The sequence below is a fragment of the Poeciliopsis prolifica genome, unplaced genomic scaffold, assembly GCF_027474105.1.
Source record: "Poeciliopsis prolifica strain line A6 unplaced genomic scaffold, Auburn_PproV2 SCAFFOLD044, whole genome shotgun sequence".
Classification (NCBI taxonomy): Eukaryota; Metazoa; Chordata; class Actinopteri; order Cyprinodontiformes; family Poeciliidae; genus Poeciliopsis; species Poeciliopsis prolifica.
Window position 1 is genome coordinate 3,837,014 of NW_026562419.1, and position 21,502 is coordinate 3,858,515.

General features: G+C 40.2%; 1 protein-coding gene and 1 long non-coding RNA gene across 2 annotated transcripts; one reads left to right on the plus strand and one right to left on the minus strand.

Annotated features, from left to right (window-relative positions):
- Positions 1-12,091: 12,091 nt before the first annotated feature.
- Positions 12,092-12,403, minus strand: LOC129376710 (uncharacterized). Its single transcript, XR_008607802.1, has 2 exons — positions 12,270-12,403; positions 12,092-12,205 (listed from the first exon to the last, which is right to left on the minus strand). It is a non-coding gene; the product is annotated as an uncharacterized LOC129376710 (long non-coding RNA).
- A 1,434-nt stretch (positions 12,404-13,837) lies between these two features.
- Positions 13,838-18,327, plus strand: LOC129376700 (sodium channel subunit beta-2-like). Its single transcript, XM_055056291.1, has 3 exons — positions 13,838-14,079; positions 16,464-16,841; positions 16,950-18,327. Exons 1-3 carry the CDS (start codon positions 13,980-13,982, stop codon positions 17,081-17,083), a joined length of 612 nt encoding a protein of 203 aa, XP_054912266.1. The 5' UTR covers positions 13,838-13,979; the 3' UTR covers positions 17,084-18,327.
- Positions 18,328-21,502: the final 3,175 nt, after the last annotated feature.

The following is a 21,502-nucleotide window of genomic DNA, read 5'->3' on the forward strand; positions in this document are numbered from 1 at the left end:
AGTTGGAACCTGACATAATGTTGAAACTATTTATTGAGCATATTTCACAGGATGAAAACAACCATAAAACATGACAAATAAAACATAAAGCAGAATAAATAAAGCTCTTTTAACAGTGACCAGAGTCCAGACAGATGGAGTAAAGAGTCTTCAGATCATAAAGTACATAAAGAGGCTGTTATGATTATTAAGATGAGAAGGAATAAAAGCATTTGAAATGATCTTTAGATGCCAACGTTTGGAGCTTTGACCTGTTTCTGAACTGACAGAGGATATGTCATAAAGACAATATCAGACCAGATTCATCCAGAAATGTTTCATGATCCTCTGATTATTGCTGTAGCGAAGAGAGGAGCGGATCATCACTGATGATCGTTAATGTTAATGTTGCTAATAAAGCTTCTACATTTTGACAGGTGAATCTGGATCTTTAACAGATTAACAAGAAAAACTCAGAAAGTCCAAATTTAAAGCTCCTCAGTCCATAAAAAACGTTGTTCACAGAACCTCGTCTCCGTTCAACACTTTGTTCTGATGAGGAAACGAAGTCGGACCGACCCAGTTCTCCTCTGGACCCGTTTAGTTCCTGATCACTGAGACGTCAGGAGGAGAAAACTGCCTGGTTCTGCTGCGGTTCTGCAGCCACACAATGAGCTTCAGTTCATCTGGTGGTTCTGACAGAACATGGTGTCGATCTGAGCAGAACCGATGGAACCAAGGAAAACAGAAACACTACGATTCAATGAGAGTCAGAACTTTCTCTGCTCAGATTATTGGATCAGCCAAAGCCAGACAGAGAGCAGGAACCAGTCCAGGTGTTTGGTTCCTCAGCTGTTTGGTTCCTCGGCTGTTTGGTTCCTCGGCTGTTTGGTTCCTCGGCTGTTTGGTTCCTCGGCTGTTTGGTTCCTCGGCTGTTTGGTTCCCTGCAGGTCAGAACCAGAACCGAGGCAGCAATAATCAGAACAACGACTAAAGTAACTGCAGCTATCAGTCCAACGTGTCGATTTCTGGATCCAGTGTTTCTGCTGCCGTCTTGGTTCCCTGCAGAACAGAACCAGGTGTTAGTCTGATCCGACTACAGATCATCATCAGAAACCGACACTCACCTGTAGGAGGGGGCGGAGCTACATGCAGGTAGACGGAGATGCTGGTGAATGTTGCGATGGTACAATAAACACATGAACAGAAGAATAAAGTTATCATGTATTGTTTCCTGCTGTTCAAACTGAAGCAGGATGATTTCTGATCAGGATCAAAATCAATGATTATCATATTTATATTGGAAACTAAAATATTTTAATCTTAGACTGTAACTCTGTCCTCACTGTATAGTCAGTTTTCTTTCTGCTTTTATACATATTTTTAATGGAATTTGTTTCCCTTGTCCAGTTATTGCTGCTTCACCTGATTTACCCCCTGAGGGGCAATAAAGCTTCTAATCTAATCTAATCTAATCTAATCTAATGTAATCTAATCTAATCTAATCTAATCTAATCTAATGTAATCTAATCTAATCTAATCTAATCTAATCTAATCTAATCTAATCTAATCTAGTCTAATCTAGTCTATTCTAACACTGTAAAAGCAGAAACAGATATAAATAAATCAACAGCTCCCCCCAGTGGTCAAACATGTTTACTGTCTTTGACCTTTAATTTAAATACCGATCAACTTTGTGAGGTTTTAATATAATCTACTGTAATCAAAGTGATGACGTTTCATTTCCATGTTTATATTGTAGATAATCTGAAATCAGTGACAATGAATCTGAATCTAAACTGATTATTATTAGCTGAGTGACGTCAGCAGGAGGAGCTCCTGATGTAGGTCTTTCACCTACGTGAAGCTGACACCCCACCTACGTCATAAAATCCAGCAGATAGTCTGATTGGTCAGTGCTCCGTTAGTGCAGGTTTGTGCCGTTAAAATTTTTGTTTGTGCAGCTTTCGTTGTCGAGATATTAAAAGTTATAATTTTGGCCGATGACGTCACCAGTCCCCCATACAGCTCCAAAACAAACCAAAATAGTCACCCGGTAGTGCTAGGTTTTGCCGCTGTCCCTTAGGAGATATTTTCTTTCAGATTACAACTGACTGTGGCCTGCGTTGGACATAACCACAAAGCATGCTGTTATAAATTTCTTATGTCATTGTGTCAGTTAAGTTCTGCAGATTTTCAGCTGTTGTACAATGTACCTTTCTTTGTTTTGAACTTCAATAAAGCTTTAGAAAAAACCAAAATGTCTCATTTTAATAAATGTATTTACATCAGCAGTAATTTTTTTCACCAATATAGCTCTCTCCAATAATTGAATCCTGTCAATAGAGGACATATGTAATGTGTATAAGCTGTATGACTGTTCAACTGTGCTTTGGTTTCGGACGTGATCTGAACAATTATATTGACAGTGTTGATGTCTTCTGATTATGCATTTAAAAAGGATTTTGTAAAAATCTATAGCTAACATGCTAGCTGTTTGATTTTTTGGCCTAGTAAAACCGGAAGTGCACGGCAGCTTCATTGGTTGAACAAAGTTCATCCAGGTAATGTAGCCTACTTAATATTTAGTAAATATATTTTAAACCCAACGAGTTTCATTTAATACAATTTATGACACAAACTGTATGTGCATGGGTTTCAAGTACTTTTAAAAATACATAAAATGTTTCGGCAACTTTTACGTAGTTGTGGCTACGTAAGCTTGGCTCCACCCACACTGCACTGATTCCCCTCCCCCACCTTCCCTTGTTTTTGTGGAGTAGCAAGTGTAATTTCAACCGATCGTAAAAAGTTACTTAGCAGTCTGAAAGAAATCGTTTTGAAAAAGTAATCTTTGGAATTTTTCCAACCCTCTGATTTTGATTTTCCAACAAGGTAAGTAAACTAATCCTCAGTTTTTATGTAAAATATTGACTCAATCCACCCATAAAAGCAGAGATTTATATATGGAAAGCTTACATATGCATTTATTTAAATTCACAACTTATATTTCAAGTATTGACACATAGATAGTGAGGCACTTTCTTTAAGCCTTTAAATTTAATCATGAACACTTAAAGGGCACATCTTCTGAACTCAAATAAAATATAATTTATTCCAAAGGGAAATTAAAATTTAACAAGTACTTAAATTGCCAATTCAAGAGTCGTAGCAATGCATTCTTGAATGTATATATATATATATATATATATATATATATATATATATTATATATATATATATATATTAGTTAATTAGTAGAAATATAGTTAAATAGTAGAAATGAAATTGGGGAAGCCAACATAAGTTTTTTTAGTTTAAGAGTTTTGTAATTTACAATGCTAAAATATCAATGTTTTGTGGCTTTTTAAAAATTATTTAGGCCAGAATTATTACTTTGAGCAATACTAATCAAAGTCTTTTTGTTTTCTAACTAGATGCCTTGACAGCCAGCCGTAGACAGAGAGTCTCTTTTTGCATTTCTCTGCAAGGCAAAAGAGGCTATCCTAGAAAACGGCAATATAGCCACTCCAGCTGCTCCTGTCTGGACAGAGCTAAGTCAGCAGTTGGAAAATAAGATGTCAGCAAAAGCCCTATACACTATTGTAAAAATGAACAGACACAACATCTGGGCAACATTAGAAATAAATGCTCAAGAAAGTGACACTAAAGCCCTGTGGACACAGAGTTTGACTCTGGCACCACTTCTTCTGGACAACTTTCAGATTTAAGTTCCATTTAAAGAATGGGTTCAATTTATACCTGAAACTGTTGAATACAACAACAAGTTTTCAACATCTGGCAAAAGGAACTACACTGTTTTAAAACCTGGCACTTGGACTCATGTCATTAATGATCTGGTGTGGAAAAAATTCAAACACACATGTACTTTTGTATTCCAAAGAGCAAAAGTTTATCCAACTGTCACTAATAAGTACATCGACATCAAAGGCTTCTGTAAAGAGTGTCAAGGCCATGTTACAATGACATGCGACAGCAAGCCAGCGGTCAACAGCCCAATGGTGCTCCAGTGTTCCATCGAAGGTGCTGACATCTCCCTGCACACTGGCCAGTCCAAAAGATTCATGTCAGGAACCCTTCGTGCACAAATTTCAAAAGAGCTGTGTGAGGGTAGGATGGAGCCAGCTGGACGGAGGTCAGCAAAGGCATCAGAGTTGATGGCTTTTGGAGATCCCGAACCAAGCCACCTTCCAAACCTGGCAACCTTACGAAAAGCCAAGCAAGAGAGAAAAGACTTGGAATTAGGCGACAAAGACCCCATTCTATCTTTGCAGTTATTAAAATATAGCACACCCAACAGTGGCAGTATAAGAGATATTGGTCTGGATAAATTCTTTTGTCACTATTGGAGTCAAACCCAGATACATGTTTATAAGGCACTGACCAAAAAATGTCCCTCAGTAGTTTGCTTTGATGCAACTGGTTCAGTCGTCAGAAAACTCACACGACCAAATGGTAAATCTGGCCACATCTTCTTATATCAAGGTGTTCTGAAGGGAGACAACTGCTCAGTTGTCTGATAGCATTGGTACAAATGCTATCAGAAAGACATGACATTAATGCAATTGCAACATGGCTGACAGACTGGCTTCGTTCAGGTGCAGCTGTACCAAAAGAAGCTGTGAGTGACTTTTCCCTGGCTATTCTAGGTGCTCTGGTGAAGGCCTTCACTCCTCTTTCTGACCTGAAGTCAGACATTGATGAGTGCTTCCGTGTGCCACGTGGGAACCAGTCTGCAAAACTTCCTCCCTGTTACATCAGGGTTGATGTTGCCCACTGCATAAAGATGGTATGCCAGTGGGACTGCCTGAAAAAGAAGTCACACCGTGTCAAAGACTTCTTTGGCAGAGGAATAGCAAAGCTTCTTCAAGCACAAAGCTTGGACCATGCAAAGCAGCTAATACATGCCATCACTGTTGTGGCTCTCAGTGAGGCAGAAGGTGATGATAGCTCTGGAACCCCTCTTGAGTCAGAGAGGTGCAAAAAATACCTGAAAGCACAGATTGCAGAAGACTCCATCATCATTCCAGAAGAAGATGCACAGGAAGTGCATCAAGTCGATCCATGTGATGACTTCCAGACTGACCTACGAGACTGGGTGTCAAACATTTGTGAGGAGAGCAGGACATTCTGCAGCTAATGGGGATAGGGATAACATCCATTTCCTCCCTGAGATTGTGCCACACATTATAAGACTTGCAAGTTACTTACCACTGTGGACAGGAATAATGGTTCCCCTCTTCAAAAGTACCAGCCTCACAGCAAGCTCAGCCAATGTTGAAGCAGAATTCAAAAATGTAAAACATGGCCTCTTCAAACATGATAACTTACCCATTCGAGTCGACCGCTTCATTTCTAGGCATCTTTCCTTCATCGAAGGAAATATGCGGATTTGCTCTGAAAAAGCACAACAGGAGGAGGGACAAGTTGCATCAGCAGAAGTTACAGAAGCTAGCCCTGCATCCATAATTACCCACAATGCTGAAGGCAGCAGAAACATGGATTCCAGTGATGTAATGGAATCGGAAGCCACCAGAAACCTTTCCACCGCAGATGAAAACTGGAGAGGACAACTTCTTCCACTCAAAAAGAGGAATAGGTCTTCATACCTGAGTTCCTGCACTGAATGGCTCCATGCAGATTAAGCATCTGGGGCCAAAAGAGTGAAAGTGGGACTATTGAAAAATGGAAACATGCATCAGCCTGTTAAAGTTGGGATATTGTCACTCTCTGTGTTAAACACCTGCTCCTTTGATGCCTTTTGTCAATGCTTATGCTGTACTTTCTGTGACAGCTCTGCATTTCAAAATCTTGTCATGAATGACAGTGATAACCCACTGCTGCAGCTGGTGAAATCCATAGCTACAGATGGTGTGACCCCGAAGAAATACTTGCAGAGGGCAGATCTGCTTAGTTCAATGTTTGCAAAAACACAGTTGAGGTCTGGCACCCACCAAATCGATGCACAGTGCAATATTTCCACTATTATTGGGAAGACAATGAGAAATGTATCAAGCGTTTACCTCTCAAAACTCTGCTCTTCACAATACTGCCACCTAAACAAAGGAATGACGAGGGAAGTACCATTTGTTTTACCAGACATTTCTGTCCTGAAGAATTCTGGCATGGCTCAGCTTGGCACTTCAGTAGAAAAAGGACTCCTCCTTCCACAGTCTCCCTGTCTCCGACCACTGCAGAATGAATCAGAATGCCCATCTGAATTCAAAACAGGAGCCAGGAACTCAGGAAACGTTCTCTGTGCAGGAACTGTTACTCACACCTACAGCTTTGGAGGAATACTATGGGTTGTGTAGCTGATCCCCAGTACTTGAATTAAAAAACAGTCGGTCTCGACAGGTGATATTGGCTTTATTTCTCCTTTGATGATTTTGCTGGATCATCGTCAGGTCACTTGACTTCAAAACCTCCATCATCATCACCATCATCATCACCATCACCGTGAAAACTAAACAAATACAAATATTAAAATACAACACAAATCAACAATACAACAACAAACAAAAACGTACCTCGCTGCCTTTACTGGGGAACGCCATTTCTTAGTCCAACGTTTGACAGTTCATTTGGTTCACTGCAATTCCCCAGTTTTATAGGCCCTGCCCTCTTTCTCTACGGCAGCCCGTGAGGTACGTATTAAACAAAAAAAATCCCAAAACATTACAAAATACCATTAAACCAAACAAATCACCAACAATGCAAACCAAAACAGACAAACATACATAAACAATCTGCAACAGTCTTAAATTAGAAATTCATTTAAATTGTTTAATTTAAATAAACTACAAATAATTTAGACATTTCATTTTACAATCCGTTACACTCCCACCAATAATGCATGAACCATTACTAAAATTATGCATTATTTAAAAGGTTTTTTTTTTTTTTTTTTTTTTTTTTTTTTTAAATCATGCAGATTGTTTAAAAACATGCTCGTCTGTGTACATTAAGTTTACAAATCATTTTCTAATAACACCACCAATTTTTTGCACCGGTCTTTCTATTACTGAACTCTTAGAAATAATATCCCTACCTGATCTTTGTTCTCCTGTCCTCAATTTTACTTTTCGAACCAAGCCATCGCTATCAACAATTGTTTCAACAACACGACCCAACTGCCACCTATTTCTTGGGAAAATCCTCTTTTACTATTACAATATCATTTATTTTTAAATTGCGCCGAACTACATGCCATTTTTGTCTAATGGAAATATTCTGGAGGTATTCTCTCTTCCACCGACTCCAAAACTGCTCAACCAGAAACTGCACACGGCGCGCAACGTTTTGAGGAATAGATATCCTCCCTCACAAATTTTCCTACAGGAGGCAAGGCAGACTCAGACTTCATCTGAAGCAGATGGTTAGGAGTTTAAAGGTTCAAGAGAACCAGGGTCGTTCATTCCCTTCAGTGTTAAAGGACGACTATTAATTATGGCCATGGCTTCATAAAAGAAAGTTCTTAATGAAGCATCATCAAGTTTTCCCAAGTTTTGTGATAGAGTAAAAGCTAATACATTTCGAATGGTTCGTATCTGACGCTCCCAAACACCACCAGCATGACTTGCTGATGGTGCATTAAAAAATGAACTCACATTGATTTTCTGCCAGGAAAGACTCCAAATGTTTAGGACCACATTGTTTAAACTCATTTTGGGCTCCTATAAAATTTCTTCCTTGATCACAATATATCTGGCGAACGGCTCCTCTCAAACTAATGAAACAGCGCAGGCCATTAATAAAAGAATCTGTGGACAAATCCTCCAACATTTCAATGTGAACAGCTCTTGAATAAAGGCAGGTGCACAACAACCCATAACTTTTGTATTCCTTACGATTTCTTTTAACAATAAAAGGACCAAAACAGTCCATTCCACAATAGGTAAATGGTGCAGATGCTTCCAAGCGTTCTTTTGGAAGCTCAGCCATAAGTTGTTCTTCCTGGACGTCTGATCTTCCTGCACTGCACACATTTATGAATCATCTGAGCCACCAACCTGCTGCAGCCAATAATCCAAAACCCATTAAGCCGGACCTGCATTTGAGTTTGACCTCTGCCTTGATGACTTACTTGATTGTGACAGTAAGACAAAATAAGATGAGTAACATGGCTGTGTTTTGGCAAAATCAGTGGATATCCAAAATCTTCACTAAGAGGTGAATGTTTTAATCGTCCACCAACTCGCAGCAGTCCATCTTTTACAATAGGATTCAAATTGAACAAAGGCTAGAACGGGGAAGGATGTCTCCCCTTTTAACAACCTCATCTCGGAGCCAAAAGCCTGTTCTTGTACAAGTTTCACCACTGATTTAACAGCATCTTCCCGTTCTTTAACACTCACCACGTTTGAATAGCATTTGTTGTGGCATCCAAGTCTTTTGATTCTGGCAACAACTTTAATCAATTTTGACCAAGATGAAAACTTAGTGAAACGTTCCAGTGTCTTCTGTAGGAACACTTATTAGACCATCCAAATCTCCTTGCTCCCACCATAAAAACCTCAGGTAACAGCGATGGTTAGACGTAACATAAAACTGGTGGAACATCCTTTCAATGTCACAAGTAATAGCCACAGCTTCTTTTCTGAAACGCAGGAGGATTCCAGTTAAAGAGTTGATCAAATCTGGACCAGTCAACAAAGTATCATTCAAAGAGATGCCACGAAATTTAGCTGAGCAGTCAAACACTACCCTTAACTTATGTGGTTTCTTTGAATGATACACCCCATGATGAGGCAAGTACCACACACAACCATCATTGGCATTTTCCTCAGAAACTAGTTCAGCATCTCCACAGTTAATGATAGACTCCATAAATGTTTTATAATGATTGTAGAACTGATCATTTCTCTTTAACCTTCTCCTCAGATGTTGTAAACGAACGGTAGCCAGTGTCTTATTGTTTGGCAACATAGGAAGGCAGGATGTTTTAAATGGAAGGGGCATCTCCAAATGGCCATCATCTTTTTGTATAATGTTTTCGCTCAGAAGTCGTATGAACCGAATGTCATCTTGGGAAACACATTTTCCTTCTGAACCCCTTTCATTAAAATCCAACTCCAAAGCTCTTAAAACATCAGAAGTTAATGGAGTGGGCATTTCTTTCACCATCACTCTGTGTACATATCTTTGGTTTCCTTGCCGATCTAAATGTGGATTAATTGCCCCAATAATACTCCAACCAAGAGCAGTCTTCTGAGCAAAAGGTTCATTTTCCCCACCAACAACAACTTCCAAGGGAGCCAAAGCAGAAGGACAGTCAAAACCAATAAGTAAACCTACTTCACAATTTTGCAAAGCAGGCATTTCTCCAGCTAGATGTTTAAGGTGAGGCCACTGTAATGCTGTACTTCTACTTGGTATGCAAGATGTATCAACAGGAATAAAGTCACGTGTATATGCTTGCCGCAACTGTATACAAGTATCAGAGAAAAAACTCCGAACCTGCAAGCCATACACATTTTGACTTGAAATGGGTGTATCAACAGAAACCATGGTACTAAGTTTTAACTGTACTGGTTTGGTTTCAACAATCAAGTTTCTCACAAGATCTTCTAAAACAAAGGAGGAGTCACTCTGAGTATCAAGGAGTGCATATGTAAGTATTTCCTTCCCAGGATCCTTCACAGAGGACAGGAAAACTGGAACAATACTTGATGTAGCAGAAATGTTTCGGATGAGTGCATGAGAAAAACACTATGAGAAACCTGAGGTGTTTCTTCTGGAGTTATGGAGCACTGCTGAGCAACATCATGAGATCTGACTCTCTCCTTGTGCAAACAAGTAGGATGATGCCGTCTACACTCCCCACAAACATGCCGCGTTTTACAATCTTTCAATAAATGACCTTTCCTTAAACATCCAAAACAAAGATGGTTCTGATATAAATGATCTTTTGTCTTCCATTGATTTAACTGCAAATTTAGGACATTTAGCAACACTGTGTGACATGTCTGCACAAACCAAGCAAGGCAGTTTAGATTTTAAACCATGAACACTTTCTTGTTTCTTAAACTCCGTACTGGTGTTAAGAACCTTTGCTTTCCTGGAAAGGTCATTTGAAGAAGTTCTAGACTTTAACAAAAATGGAGAAGCAACAGGGTTGCATACTATACGTGCTTCCTTTTGTATAAATCTAGAAAAACATTCAAAGGATGGATATTTTCCACATGCATCAAGTACTTCAACAACAACTCTACTCCATTTACGTACAACCCAGTCTGGTAACTTCTTCGACATCTTATGATTTTCTTCACAGTCATTTAAGATGGACAGTCCCTTTACTTGAGGCATAGCCTCTTCACAACCTTTCAAAAAGTCAGCAAAATCTCTGAGAGACAATGGATCGTTTGGTGCAATCTTTGGCCATGACATAAGTTTATCCCTAAATGCTTTCTGGATGACAAATGGGTTTCCATACCTATCTTGTAAAACTGACCAAGCACCTTCATATGCGTCCTCAGAGCTTCTGTAAAAGAAACCTTCTACAGCCTTTCGGGCTTCTCCTGAAAGATAACCTTTCAGATACAACATTTTTTCCCCAGCAGAGATGGATTTTGAATCAATTAAAGTTGTGAATGATATCTTAAAGTCCACAAATTTCAAAGGGTCACCAGAGAATATAGCAGGTTCAGGAACAGGAAGGCGACTTAAACTCAATGAGCTCGTTAAGGCTTCAGCCAAGTTCACTGCAGGAATCTCAGCACCAACATGAGGTGGTAGAATTGATGCAACCTTTGCAGCTTTATGACTTGGGTGTTTCAGTGTTTGCTCTGATTTAACCTCAGACTTAAAATCAAGATTTCCCTTTTCAACACCATCTTCAAGTCTGCTGTAAACATCAACCCGAGCTGCAGCCATCTTAACTTCCATGTCTGTTTGCATTACCTTTAACTTGCTCTTCTCTTCATCAAGCTGCTGTAGCACTTCATCTTCCTTCTGCTTCATTTCTGCCATAATCTGGGACTCATGACATTTCCAGTCACATTCAAGTTTACTGACTTTAGCATGCTGAGCTTCAATCTCCAACATTGATCTAACTTGAACCCTTTTGGCTGCAAGATCAGCTTCTGCCATTACACGCCCCTGAGAAACCTTGGAGCTAGTAATTGATGAACTGCAGGGAGAACTTTCAATAGACGCTTCTCCAAAAACAGATTGATATTCATCTCTATTTAAGACTTCTCTCACTCTTTCCTTTTCAACTTCTTGATTAAAGTTTTCCTCAACATACCCCTTTCTAAACGCTTACACACAAGATCATAAATCTCATTTGTTAATATAGTACAGGCATCTAGTTTCTGCACAATATCTGGAGTATTTAAAAAATTACGTTGAAGAAACTCATAATTCTGTTTCACTTTATCAAGACTGTTCTGGACTTGCTTATTTATTTCATCCAGATTCTCCTCAGAGCAGAAACCCTTTAGTTTCTTCCTTGCTTCTCTTGCAGTTTGTTTCCAGGATGCATAAGACTTAAGAAATGCCTTTATCTGTTTTGCAGACTCTTCTTCTCTGTACTGCTCTCCCTTTTCAGTCAACTTTCTTGTGCGAGGACCTGAAACCAACTCTTGTCCCTTTGGCTTTTCTTCAGTTTTCACATCTTCAGCAGAAAGATCCATTTCATTTGGCAGTGACATCTTAACTCTAAGACCTTACAGTGAAATTAAACCCACATTCAAACTTAACATTTAATTACAAAACACCATTGTTTTTTTTTTTTTTTTTTATAATTTTTTCTTACATATGCTACTACCTTGTAAATAATTCAGAATTTCATTTGACCCAATAGCGGTCTAAACTCAGTTCATAAATATCGAGCAGGTGCCGTTATTTCCGCGTTGATTGATCAGTCAATGTCTCACCGCTCCAGTGGTCATCTGTCAGATTCAGTTTCTGATACAAACTTGGATCCAGCGCGAAGACAGTTCCTCATTGTAGCGTTGATTCCGAGGAGCGACAAACTTCGGCGATGTCCGTACCAAACGTCTCACCGTCATTGGAAGGCGACACACGGAGACCTCGAGTTTTCACTGTAGTTGATCCCCAGTACTTGAATTAAAAAACAGTCGGTCTCGACAGGTGATATTGGCTTTATTTCTCCTTTGATGATTTTGCTGGATCATCGTCAGGTCACTTGACTTCAAAACCTCCATCATCATCACCATCATCATCACCATCACCGTGAAAACTAAACAAATACAAATATTAAAATACAACACAAATCAACAATACAACAACAAACAAAAACGTACCTCGCTGCCTTTACTGGGGAACGCCATTTCTTAGTCCAACGTTTGACAGTTCATTTGGTTCACTGCAATTCCCCAGTTTTATAGGCCCTGCCCTCTTTCTCTACGGCAGCCCGTGAGGTACGTATTAAACAAAAAAAATCCCAAACATTACAAAATACCATTAAACCAAACAAATCACCAACAATGCAAACCAAAACAGACAAACATACATAAACAATCTGCAACAGTCTTAAATTAGAAATTCATTTAAATTGTTTAATTTAAATAAACTACAAATAATTTAGACATTTCATTTTACAATCCGTTACAGGTTGACACTGACCTTTCAAACCCAACAGAATTTGCGTTAAGTGAATTTCCCTCCACTATGGTTCTCCAAGAAAAAACACTAACTTTGAGAGGAATCGTTGCTTTCAGGGAAGCTTGACCAAAGATGGCCTTGGACATTACACTGCCTGCTGCCGGAGAGCTCCATCTGTGTGGGAGCTTTATGATGACCTTGCCAATATCATGAAGACAGTGTCTGAAACAAACAAAATACTTCCACATGCAGTGCTATACACAGCAGATCTGTGATAGAAAAAAGTTGGGGAGAAAGTTTGAAGAGAGCAACATACCATGTTTACATACCCCTGATTAGATTTTTTCTTTTTTCTTTTTGCAAGTTCTTATGTGGAAAAGGATTTGATATTTTGATGAGTTTCATGTTTTCATATTTCTTTCTGCATAAATCTCAAAAGACAGGAGTTTTGTATTCAAAGAGGAGAAATTAATTTCCAATTGTCAATGTTTGTTGTTGTTGTTTCAATTGTTAAAGTTCATTGTTCAAATCAACACCGTTTCTTATTTGACTGTCAACTTATATTGCATTTTAAAACCAGTCACTTCCATGGTTCATTACTTCTCAATTGCCTCACAAAGAAGATATTTGGGTGGATGAATAGCAAACCATAACACACATGTATGGAAGTTCATGCATCACAAAAAAAATAATAAATTACCAGAGATTTTTTTCTTCTAACTGTATTGATTATGCCATGACTTCTTGGCATTATAGAAAGTACCTTTTCTATAATAATTAATAACCTCAATTGCATAAAAACGACACAAAAACAAAACTTACCCACAGACAGGAATTTGCTGGAAGACAACTGATGAAGAAATGAAACAGGGAGGACAGCATGCAGCAGGTGAAATTAATTGTCCCCTAATTAGGTGAATGTGCTCAGTGAATATTACACTCTGATACCAAATAAAGTGAAATAAGATTTTGTTGGTATATTTAGAAAATAGTAAGAATAACAATAATGGGGTCATCTCAAATTCTCATTTGCATAACGAACTAGCCTATTTCATTTTTTTTGTTGGAGCAAGAAACGGGGTGGGGGAGGGGACATAATCTGAAAATATGATAACTTTTAATATCTCAACAACGAAAGCTGCACAAACGAATATTTTAACGGCACAAACCTGCACTAACGGAGCACTGACCAATCAGACTATCAGCTGGATTTGATGACGTAGGTGGGGTGTCAGCTTCACGTATAGGTTCCTCTTTCGCCTGTCTGGCTGTAATGCGCGTTCCCGACACAGAGGGAACAGATTTTCACAGGGGAACCGAATTGTGTTCTGTTTCGCCATTTCCTGTTTACAGCCAGGTGTGCCGCTCAGTGTGCGGAACACGACAGACGCCACAGTGTCAGGAGTAACATGGACTCAAGCCACCGAACCTCTCTGCGCTTCAGAAGAGGCGCACAGTTAAAGGTTGTGTGTCTCTTCCTGGTTGCTGTCGGCTTTGGCCCTGCTATTGGTCAGTTCTCTACTTCAAGACATTTGTTTTCTTCTGATTAGAAACATTAACATCTTTGATAAAAACATCATTGACAGAGCAAGCAGCGATTATGTTTATTATTAAACATATTTATTATCAGTCTGTCATTTTTCCCTGCAAGCACATCGTGAGCATTATGACGCGTAGCTTTAGCCATTAGCGGAACAACAGAAAAACTGATAATAATTCATTCTGTCACACGAGGCGCATTATCCTCTGTTGAAGGTTTAAGTGACAGACTGGACACCTGTCCAGGTGAGCCGCCTCTCACCTGGAAGGCAGCTGGAGAAGCAGCAGCAACCTAAGAATTAATACTTCATTTATTATTATTTGTGTTTGTTTTGGACCTTTAGCAGTAAGCTGAGGTTCTAGTTACTTTGTTTTTTTGGTTCTAAATATAAATGTTTCTTTGTCTCACACACTACCTGCTTTTCTTCAGACTTTATGTTTTACTGTTGCACTACTGAATGACAGGCCGCACTAAGGAAACCGGTTGATAAATAATTTGAATATTAAATAATATGAGTTCTTCAATAACTTCCAAGTCGTGTGTCCCATTAACTGAAAATGAGTGTGAAATGATTCTACTGTACAGATGAAGCACATTCATCTTTACTACATCCATCCATCCAGTATCTGTTATGCTGAGCTCCTCTCCTCTTCTAAAGCCTCTGCTACTGTTTTTATTATTTACCTCTTCTGGGATAAATAATCAAAACATCAGCTCCAAAGTTCTGTTGAATCTGAAAATCACAACATGGGAATGTTCTAATATTTACTGGTTGATTGCAGGTTAGCAGAAATACATTACAATCTGGATTTCTTCTGATGATCCAGATCAGAGTCGAGGTTCTAAGATGTGTTTCTGTTTCTGAAAGATTCTGGTATCATAAGGACTGTAATGTGATTGACCTTCACAGCATGAAACCACAAAAGATCTATTAGTTTTTTTCAAGTAGGATCAACCACTCTTAATGTCCAGAATCAAATCAAATCAAATCACATTTTATTTGTATAGCTCATTTCAGCAGCAAGACATTTCAAAGTGCTTTACATCATAAACACAAAGTCATATAATAAACAAAACATTGTTACATATTAAAACTCTAATCAGCTGGTTTTTAGTTTAGATTTAAAGGAAGTCAGGGTTTCTGCTGTTTTACAGTTTTCTGGAAGTTTGTTCCAGATGTTTGGTGCATAGATGCTGAAAGCTGCTTCTCCTCTCTTGGTTCTGGTTCTGGATGCAGATCAGAACCAGAACCAGAACCTGAGAGTCTGGAAGGTTGATACAACAACAGCAGATCTTTGATGTATTGTGGTGCTAAACCGTTCAGTGATTTATAAACTAACAACAGGATTTTAAAATCTATTCTTTGAGCTACAGGGAGCCAGTGGAGGGACTTTAAAACTGCTGTTATGTCTCTATCTTCCTGGTTCTAGTGAGAACAGGAGCAGCAGCTTCTGGATCAGCTGCAGCTGGAGGATTGATTTGTTGGACAGGCCTGTGAAGACGCTGTTACAATAATCAAAGCAACTAAAGATAAACGCATGGATGAGTTTCTCTAGATCTGGCTGAGACATTAGTCCTCTAATCCTGGAGATGTTCTTCAGGTGATAGAAGGCTGACTTTGTAATTGTCTTTATGTGGCTCGCAAGGTTCAGGTCAGAGGTCATCACTACTCCCAGGTTTCAGGCTGATCGCTAGTTTTTAGTTGTAATAACTGAAGCTGTACATTGACTCTAGATCTATAGCTCTAGATCTATAACTCTACATCTCTATCTCTACATCATAATGTAGAACTGTGTGTCATCTGTATAGTTATGGTAGCTAATATTATTTCCTGTTATAACCTGAGCTAGTGGGAGAATATAAATATTAAATAAGAGGGGTCCTAGGATTGAACCTTGGGGTTCCCCACATGTGACCTTTGACCTCTTTGATGAGAAGTTTCCAATTGAAACAAAGTAATCCCTGTTCTAGATTCAAACCAGTCGAGCACCGAACCGGAGAGTCCGACCCAACTCTCCAGTCCATTCAGTAATATGTCAAAAGCTGCACTGAGGTCCAACAGAACCAGAACCAGCACTGTGGTCCACAGTCCGTATTTATATGGATATCATTGAATACTTTGACTAGGCCAGTCTCCGTGCTGTGGTGAGCATGAAAACCAGACTGGAAAGAGTGAAAGCAGTTGGTCATCATGAGGAAACTATTTAATTCTTTACAGTTTTTTCAAGAACTTTGCTGATGAATGGGAGGTCAGAGGTCAGAGGTCAGTTCTGTAGAGACTGTCTCTTCTCTACAGTTTAATTCAGAAGGTTCATTTCCATTAATCCTCTCTGTGCTGTTTTCTCTCCTGCAGGTGTGAACATCAATGTTACAGTTGGAGACAATGTCACTCTGCCATGTGAAGCCAACGACTACAGGCCTTTAGAAGTTGTGGAGTGGAGCAGACCTGGGACAGAGATGGAATATGTTCTAATGTTTAACAACCCAGATCTGGAAATCCCAGAACAAAGGTTCAAGGGTCGAGTTGATCTGGTGGACATGGAGAAAGGAAACGTGTCTTTGAAGCTGAGGAACGTGAAACTTGAGGACAGAGGAACATATGAGTGTTATGTTCAGGGAGAAACAAAAAGCAATAAGAGAGACATGCAGCCATTCAACACTGTCTACCTTCATGTAGCTCCTGCTGCTCCTCCTGCTGCTGCTCCTGCTGCTCCTCCTGCTGCTCCTCCAGGTGAGTGTTTGTCTCTGGATCAGAACCAGCAGGTTCTGGTTCTGGATCTCAGATCAACTGATGATGATCTTCAGTGGGATCAGACTAACTCCTGGTTCTGTTCTGCAGGTGGAGGACACATTGGACCGGTTCTGAAGGTGGTTGCTGTGGTTGCTGTTCTGGCTCCTCTGGTTGGGTTTGTCTGGAAGAAGAGAAATGTTTCTCCTCCCCAGGATGAAACTGTAGAGACTCTTCAGGCCTGACTAGCAGCTGTAAACATCAGCAGATCTTGTTCTTCTGCTTTGCCCTGCTTACATCAGTGTAACCCAGCCATTAGACGGACACAAGACCAAACATTGCTAATGCCGGTCCCAAACCCGGAAAATGGAGAGGGTTACTGAGGAAGGTTGTTTTCCACAGCTGCATAAGGACCAGACCTTCTTGCCTCTTGCTTTCCTTTCTAATCATTGTATGAAAACTTCCATGTTGTCTCTGCCTGGCAGAGCTTAGTGAGCTGGGTTAGACTTGAATCCAGACCGGCTTGATTATCTTATGAGCTTTTATAATTGTGCAGAATGCATGAATGAACCTGATTGAGTGCTTCTACCTGAACAGTCCTTAGAAAGAGTTTTTTTGCATGACACCAGTCAGCTCAGTGGCCTGCAGCCTGTTTCCTGTTAGCACATCCTGTTCATCTCGTCTGAACCACAGAAACCAGCTGCTGCTGGTTTCTGTGGTTCTGTGGCTGCTGGTTTCAGCGTCTTCACTTTAACTGAAACTGGTCTCAACCAGATTTCAGCACAAATAAACCAGTGTTGGTGAAAACGTGGCCTGTTTCCACCTGTCTGGTCTGTTAGTGGCCATGTTCACATGAACGTAGCGCGACGCTCTGCTCTGTCTTGGTTCCAGTGGCTTTGTGGGCGTCTCTCACAGAAGTCCAGCTGTTGCAGGAACCATTTCACTTTAAAGCTGAAGAACAGAACTGACTCCTACAATCTGGATCAGAAGACCGTAGCAGAAGAACTGGGAGCAACCATTTTAAGACCTTTGTTTTATTTTAAAGCACGACTCTTGGGAGTGTGAGCAGCATGAACCCTGAGGAAGAGCAACCAGAGACATGAACTCAGTCAGTTCCTGCCAGAACTATTGGATCTGAACCAGGAACTGTGCAGAACACGAAGGAAAGGCCTTGTTTCCAGCCCTCATCATCATGGTTACATCCTGAACAACCTTCTTCCCAGTCGGCCATGTTGGTTTTCTCTGGACTCACGTTTGGCCTCAGAGATTTTGTAAAGTTTCGTCTGAATGTTGGTGAATGAAACTGGATCAAGTTTTTATGACTCCTTGCTTATGAAGCTCTTCACACTGAAGCAGGTTTTGTGATATTCTTGGCTTGGAAGAATCACACAGACAACATGTTGGTATCATGTCTTTATATGGGGGAACATTCAACCACATCAATACTGATTTTCAGCTGACACATTGTAATAAACTGGCCGACTCAGAACTATACCTGGAACTGTATGTAAACCACTTTATTACAGTTTTATTATTATTTTATTTTAGATAAATAAATACAACACAAGAAAAATGTGGATAATTTAATGTTTAATGTGCAGAAGAGGATTTTTATTTCTGCCAAAGTAACTCAGGTTCATTTTTATCTTCACTGTCTTTATGTTTCTACATCACAAATAATCCTAAAAATAATCCATGCATACAATATTTGAAGTAAAAGAAAAATGTGCATATTTTATTATTTAAAATGTTGTACTTTATGCAGATATATACATAACCATAACTGTGCAAGAATATACTGTGGTTCTATTTTGTACATTTTGATGCAAAATATAGAGCTACTTTTATTTTGCATCAAAATATAGAATGTCTTTACGGTAAATATTAATTTTATTTTTGATTCTTCTTTTTCACAAATGTAACTCATAGAATCAGATTTCTCTAAAACCTGATCAGGTATTAAAACAGTTGTGTGACAGACTGGTGACCCGTCCAGCTGACCCGTCCAGGTGACCCGTCCAGGTGACCCGTCCAGGTGACCCGTCCAGGTGACCCGTCCAGGTGACCCGTCCAGGTGACCCCGCCTCTCGCCCAGAACCTGAGTTGGAGAGGCAGCAGAACCTCCTGACCTCTGACCCCACTGGGACAAGCTGTTAGAAAATGGAAGGATGATATTAAAACAAGTGTCTTTCTTGTAAACCGTGTCCAAAGTCGGACTTTGTTTAGGACAGTTTGGACGCTCCTGTTTTACGCTGAGATATTGTGATTGTAGTACCAGATTCCTGTCACCAGGTGGCAGCATGAATCACATGTTCATGGAGTCACGTGATGACTGGATGTTGGTCCAGGACAATAATTCAGAAACTCATGGGTTGTTTCTAAACCCTGCAGTCAGATGCTGTGACCTTTGACCTCCTGACAGAGAAAGTCTGAGAGGATCAGAGCGATGGACCAGAACCGGGTCAGTGGGTATCATGCTGTGGGCCAGATGTTAAAGGCTTGGAGCTGCTGCAGCAGGAAAACAGATCCAGATCTCTGTGCTGGTGATTTGGACCAGATTTCCTCAGATTGGAGACGAAGCCGCTGAGGCTCTGCAGACGATCCGTCCCTGATGGACGTCTGTCCTCAGCGCTGAGTAGAGGACACATGTAGAGGTTCCTGCAGCACAAACAGTGAGGTTAGTGCAGCTCTGATCCACTCAGTGATCCACACAGTGATCCACTCAGTGATCCACACAGTGATCCACTCAGTGATCCACTCTGAGCTGCAGGAAGTCTTTTATCAGCTTCCTGGTCAAACTGCAGACAGGAGGCTGGATCCTCCTTATGTCTGCTGCTCCAACTGGAAACCAGTTTAAACCTCCCAGTTCTCCAGGAGCAACTCCAGTTTGACCTGCATGTTTCCTACAATAACAGGAAGCTGGACGACCACAGAGCTGTTAGCTGTTAGCATTAATAACCACTGAGCTGTTAGCCTGTTACCTCTCCTGCTTCTGATTGGCTGCAGCTGGTTAATGAAGGTTTTCAGTTCTCTAATTTCCTTTTCTCCATCTTTTCCATCTTCAGCTGAAATAAACAGTTTTTGAAAATAATGAAAAATAAAACATGCAACAACAACAAAACAAAGATTAAACTGCATGTCTGTTAAAATGATTGAAAAAAACAATATTCAAAGTTCACCTTCAGGTTTCCTGCAGAAACATCGTCTCACCAGAAGAACCAGAGGAATCAATGAGAGCAAAACCAAGAAGATAAAAATGGCAGCAACTGATATGATGGAGGGAAAAGATGAACCAGGAGGAGGAGAGATGGAGGAAGGAGGAGTGGAGGAGATTCTCCCTGAAATGAACCAGAGAATCATTTACTTCTTGTCTCCTGATGATGCAGACAGAGAAGCTGCTGACCTCTGACCTTTGACAGAGACCCTGCTGGATGGAGACTCTCCAGAACCGCTGATGCTACATTTATAGAGGCCTTCATCAGAGCTGGAAACATGGAGGAGGGTCATGCTGCCTGCTGATCCATCACCAATGAAGGAGCCATCTTTATAGAAAGCAGCTGGGAGGTTGTGGGTTGGATTCCTTGCTCTGCAGCTCAGAGTGACGTCATCTCCCTCCATCACAGGGAGGACAGGACTCTGCAGGATCACTGATCCTTTCAACACAGAGACAAACTACAGCATTTCATCCATTTCCACACAGCAACACTAACTCCACAGTCTGATCTTACCAGAGACAGAGAGCTGGATGCTGCAGCTGCTGCTGCTGCTGCTGCAGCTGCTGCTGGAGGATCCAGACTCACACCAGTACAGACCAGTGTCTGATGTGAACAAGTAGCTGATGTTACAGGTAGAACCATCATTTTCTCCCCATCCATCTCCACATGGCTTCCTGGTCTCTCTGCTGGTGTTTCTCCTCACTGTCCATCCAGCTGATCTGTTTTCATCCTCACAGATCAGAGTCACTGATTCTCCTTCAAAGAACTGGGATCTGCTGGGACTCACAGTCAGATGAACAGCTGGAAGGAAAATCTTCTGCTTTTTATTTTGAATAAAAGTCTCACCATGAAACAAAATGTTCTTGTGTTTTTGTGTGTGAGGTTTTAATGTGTAAAGTTTATACTTTATATACTTAAATATATATAAAGTGAACCAACCTTGTGTTGTTGTGCAGATCAGCACTGAGGTCAGAACTAAAGAGAGAATAAAGAATCATTTTTGAATAACTAAATAAAATATATCTTATATAAATATCTGCATTGCTGGCAGTAAGTCTGATGGTTCCTGCTGAGGGTTGGACTCCACCAGGTCTGATGTTTGTCACTGATTCTGTTTGTTACTTCACAGTCAGAGTTTAAGGTTAGGGTTACAGTGACCCTATCTCTATACCAGCCAAGCTGCAATGACAGATGACTGTATAAACTGTAGCTCCTGTCAATGAATAAAATATCTTTAATTTTTCAGGCCCTGTTGTCTGAAGTTTGTTCCTCTGCAGACATCGAGAATAAAACAGTCAGACTGACGCAGATCACAGGTTATTATTAGACTCTCAGCTTGGGGCTGAAACTCTCTGGTTAACAACCAGTTAGTTATTAATATTAGCTTCACACTTGTTCCTCAGTTCAGTTCAGTCATGTGACTCAGAGGTTCCTCTTGGACGTGTTCTG